Raw genomic sequence first — 5,000 nt, forward strand, 5'->3', positions numbered from 1 at the left:
TTACTCATATATCCTCTTCCTTCTTCTCCTCCTTTCCTTCCTTCTACTCTTTATAATCTTGATGATAAAATGATTTATTTGCACACTTACCTAATCATCTTGTCCGTCATAGGCAAAGTTAGAAGAGTCTGTCCGAGCTTGTGACAGCGGACGCCAACAGAAGAAGCAACTGAGCAACCTGTTTCAAGAAAGAAAAAGGCCCCACCCAATGCGTGACCCAGGAAAGCAAGTGTTTGCCGTTTCAAGAGAGTTCATGGCGAAGTGGAAGAGTTATATAAGGTTAGTGAATATTATACCCAGTTTAAGAGGAATGCGAGACTTTGTTTGCTAATAGAATAAAATAATATTATTTTTTCCTGCCTCCTGTGTCCTGACCATAGGAGGCAGAGACTGCACCTGGAATACCTGAAATGTGCTTTTATTTGAAAACAGATCTATCCTGCACTCAGCTAGTGTCCAGTGTGTGTACCTCATGGCAAGTTGAAAATTGTGCTTCTTGGGTTGTAGGAGGTTGTGTGGATTGGGAAACCTAGTTCCAACTGCAGGGAATGTTTGATGATATGAAGTGTTCTAAAAATATGAACTTCTTGTAATAGTTGGAGTGCATTCTATTAAAACCTGCCAACCGCTCGTGATTGCTTCCCTCTTCAGAAGTGTATCTGTAGCTCTTGAAGGCATCATCCTCTTTCCACTGCCATGCTTGTACACTAGTATAACATCAGGTGGCAGGATTCAAGCTGCTACAAGAACCTTTATGATGATTGCCTTAAGGTGCCCACTACAATTTCATTTCCTCTTTATAGGGATGGTATCCTGTTTTCATGCAATGATATAGACCCTCTTGTCCCATTTGCAGTCTTAACCAGACATGGCAACTTGATTCTTGGATAATTACAGGACAAACAATACTGCATATGAAATAACGAAAAAGGAGATGCAAATTCAGAACAGGTTGAATATGTCTGCCCTCATCTTGCAAGCACATGTACTCTCTGGAACTCTCACTATTGCCTAGTAACAACAGAGGAGTTACCAATTTGCCAGAATATCTGACTCAATAGTGCTGGAAAAAAATTAATAGAGATAGGCATCCCTCCCTTAACAAAACTCTATGTAGTTCCTAAGACAACTTTCAGTGGGTGTATTTGTGAGAATTTTGCATTTGTTGGTATCTTAAATATTTCTTTGTTTGAAACATGTAGATTCTTGTAATCAGATGCAAATGGATGAAGAGTTTGATACAGGCTTTGAATAATATGCTTGAAGGATGAGCAGAAAAGTGATTAATTGATAATTATATTAAAATGCCTTTTCTTTTGAAATCAATTACCATTATAATAATGTAGCACAGAGAACATCAGGATGACCATTAGGAAGCACTCTATGAACAGTTCATCACTCCTATTTTTAAAGGGTCCTTTTCACCAGTTTAATGTACCATTGCCATCCCTTTGCTAAGTCTGGCTTTTCCAGGAGACCCAGCAGCTCCTTGGGAACTAGTGGGATCCTGAGTTCTTTGAGTGCATTGAGATCCTTTAGCAGCTCATAGACCCCTCATAGTAGGATACAGTGGTGAAATATGTTTTATTGTTTGTAAATTGACAGCTTTCTATGCTTTTTGTGGTTATGTTTGTGGTCTTAGGCTAAGAAGGCATTATTCAATCTATAACATTAATCTGACTCTATTTTCATAACCACAATAAATTTAGTGCCTAACTACTGTTCAGCTTTTTATCATTTGCACTTGATGTTACCAGTAATTGACCTTGATAATGATGATTTTCTTGACTGATGATCTATAATCAAAACATTTATGAGAGGCCTGTATTCACTGCATAATTTGTTTGTACTAGCATTTTTTTCTGTTTCATGTTGTATCATGATGTTCAATGAAAAAAAAAAAATATTTGATTCTGTTGGTGTATGAACAAAACATTAGAGTTTATTCCTGAGTAGCAAGATATCCTTGGAATTTGTAGAATCGTTTTTCGCTTTATGCCTCGCAAAATCTTCTATTTTGTTCCTTGCTTGGAAAAAGCACTAGAAGGAATTTCAATGTATGTATGATGAGGTGTCCCATATAGGCTGGTTAAAGTGGTGCTCATATTTGTCGAAGAATCTTCTTGACGGCCTTCAGGCGGGCTGCCGACAATAGTTGGTTTCCGAGGAAGTCGAGAGTTATCACTGCAATTGTTAAAACAGAATTCATCCTCCATTGATAAACATTGACAGGAATGTGCTGAGAAAAGCTTCCCGTTATATGTGTTTATGCGTGAGTTTATTAATTGGTTTATTAATTTATATGTATATCACGTTTCTTATTATTGAGTGAGAGAGAAAGCGAATGAAAGAATGAATGAATGAATGAATGAATAAATGAATGAATGAATGTGCGTGGCCGGGGTGTGTGATGGTGTCCGTTACCCGTTACCGTAGTGTATGACCCTGTGTATGTCTGCCTATATATGAATGTGTGCATGTGTGTTTGTACGTAGTTGCATACATGTGTACTACTGTAACTGAATGTGCATAGTTGTTTGTGCGTTCTTTTACCCTTTCTTCATTTTTTTATCAGTATGTATATCTGATTGTATGCATTTTATCAAGTTGGTATATATCTACTTACACCGTAGTGTTACTCTCCGTTTTTTCTTACTCCCAACCTCGTAGAAATTATTGCTTGGAGCATATTTTCACTTTGCAAGAAAGTATGCACCACAATATCTTTACTTTGCCAGAGGGTATATAAACGAAAAATGTATAAGCATTGCCTTTCCATCCCAGCTCGTTTTCTTATTATAGTCCAGTAAGTAGACAGAGCGTCTTTTGTGGATGTGTGACGGTCGTCTTGAGTATGATTTATGAACTATTCTCGGATCCGCTGAAGTGGGCTGAATTTACTACCATTAAACTTTGCAGATAAAAAATCCCATTTAGCAGGATATGTTGGCCATTATCACACGCAGTCGATGTTCCAACTCCATTCCGGCGGAGTCCCGACGTCCCGATATTTATTTTAGGATCAAATGTTTTAGAGGCTATAATCACATGAAAAATGGATGGGAAATGACATATCCCTCGGGGACCTGCCCTCGTAGTGGGTGGTGATGATAGGAGTCGTAGCCATTATGCTCGCGCCCTCTCTCTGCTTGCTTTAATGACTCGGAACATTTTGGCGGCGCGGCAAAAACGCCCCGGCGGAGTTCACACCGCCACTTAGAGCCTAAACCTCGCGCGTGTTCCGCTCATTATTTATTTACCCATCAATTGCACGACCATTTTGAAGTTGCGTCTCCGTCGTCGCTGCTGGGAATTTTTTCCGGCGTAAGGTCGCATGTCATCGGGCAATTATACATGGAAATATACCCGTGTGCACACGCATCCGTGCTCGGAGTACCCTAGCCGTCTCCAAAGAGAATTTTGCCATCGCCGTTGCTCAACTTTATATGGCCTTTTTTTTTACCACAAAAATATAATTCTTTCTTTTAAATGCAAACATTGGGATTTCAATATCTAATCACGCTCTTAAAATACATTAAATGGATAATACATACGGAGTTTAGAACAGTGTAGACCAGAAATGAACAGGTCACCCTATATATTAGTATATAGCAACATTTATTAATGTATCAGATATTATGCCAATGATTATCCATTAGATATTAAGAAAAAATGTTAACACGTGTAGCATGGAGGTCACCTTCCCAAGGACCACTACGCAGGAAGGGGAAATGAGGTTATTTCAGTAACTTTATAGGGTCAGCTAGGGCTAATTAAAAACAAGCTAGTGCGGAGCGTAAACATTGCACATCATTTCGGGATTTTTTTTTCTTACATTTGTCTTGCGTTTCAGTGCGTGAAAGGAGACATATTTTATAGCGATACTGTTCCTTTTATTATTTTTGTAACGCTGCTGCACATAATGCATTTTCTGGGAGTCTAAAAGCTAGATTTAGGAAGTGGAAGGATAAGGAAGCATTAAGAGATATTAATCAAAGGACGACTGTTGATAAATACGGTATTCTGGTCTCTTCATATTGGGATTTTTTAAATATATGTACATGCATGTTGTGGAGATTCTAGTAAAGAAAAAAAATCGAAAATAAAAGAATATCGAGTAGAAATAAAATTAGCGGTGCTGGTTATGGCAACAAAGTGAAACGATAAAAAGAGAGATGGCAACATCTTGCACAGGTGGCAGTCGATATCGGTCGACTTTCCGGTGCATTGCAAGAAATCCCGATTTATCATATACGAATCATTAATTTATAGGGAGAGTGTGTTTGTGTATTTATTTAATGACACGCGGCTTTAAATTTATATAGCAAACATTGACCGGCTGTTACAAATTAAACTTGTTTCCCCAAGTGACATTTTGAAATGAAAACGTGTTTCGTACACGAATGAAACGGTAAACAACACAGAATCCCAAGTGTGCAGTATCGACATTTTATAAGAAAAACAAAAAAAAAAGAATATAATTTATAATATATATATATAATGGCCGTGCTATTTGATTTTATTGCCATTTACTGTGAAATGTTTTAGTCCCTCATAATTACCCCGGCTCATGATGATATGATCCACAATGCGCTTGTAATATTCATTGGATGCTTCAGACGTGAAATGGTTTAATAATTCGCCGTTTTTCATTATTTTACCTCTCTTTTATCTGTCTTTTTGCTGCTATCTGCATTGTAGATATTATTGCAAGAAATTGCCTTGGACATTTTGCAAAATACATTGAACAACAATTAAGGCACGTATACGCACATATACAGTCATTTTCGCAGGAGCACACACGCACACGTACACGCACACGTACACGCACACGTACACGCACACGTACACGCACGCACGCACACGCACGCATACCCACACACACCCGCACACACACACACACACACACACACACACACACACACACACACACACACACACACACACACACACACACACACACCACGCACACACGCACACACACGCACACACACCCACGC

At 38.6% G+C, this 5,000-nt stretch overlaps 1 protein-coding gene across 2 annotated transcripts in view; it reads left to right on the forward strand.

The window, feature by feature from the left end:
• The window catches only part of LOC122244265 (ubiquitin carboxyl-terminal hydrolase 48), a 129,223-nt gene that overhangs the window by 20,732 nt on the left and 103,491 nt on the right, over nucleotides 1-5,000 (forward strand). For both annotated transcript variants that reach the window (XM_043002164.2, XM_043002236.2), the window contains exon 13: nucleotides 113-279. In XM_043002164.2, coding sequence (XP_042858098.2) covers nucleotides 113-279 — 167 coding nt within the window. The remainder of the gene's footprint in view (nucleotides 1-112; nucleotides 280-5,000) is intronic.

The sequence above is a fragment of the Penaeus japonicus genome, unplaced genomic scaffold (assembly GCF_977035675.1).
Source record: "Penaeus japonicus unplaced genomic scaffold, GWHDUDI00000001_assembly GWHDUDI00000017, whole genome shotgun sequence".
NCBI lineage: Eukaryota > Metazoa > Arthropoda > Malacostraca > Decapoda > Penaeidae > Penaeus > Penaeus japonicus.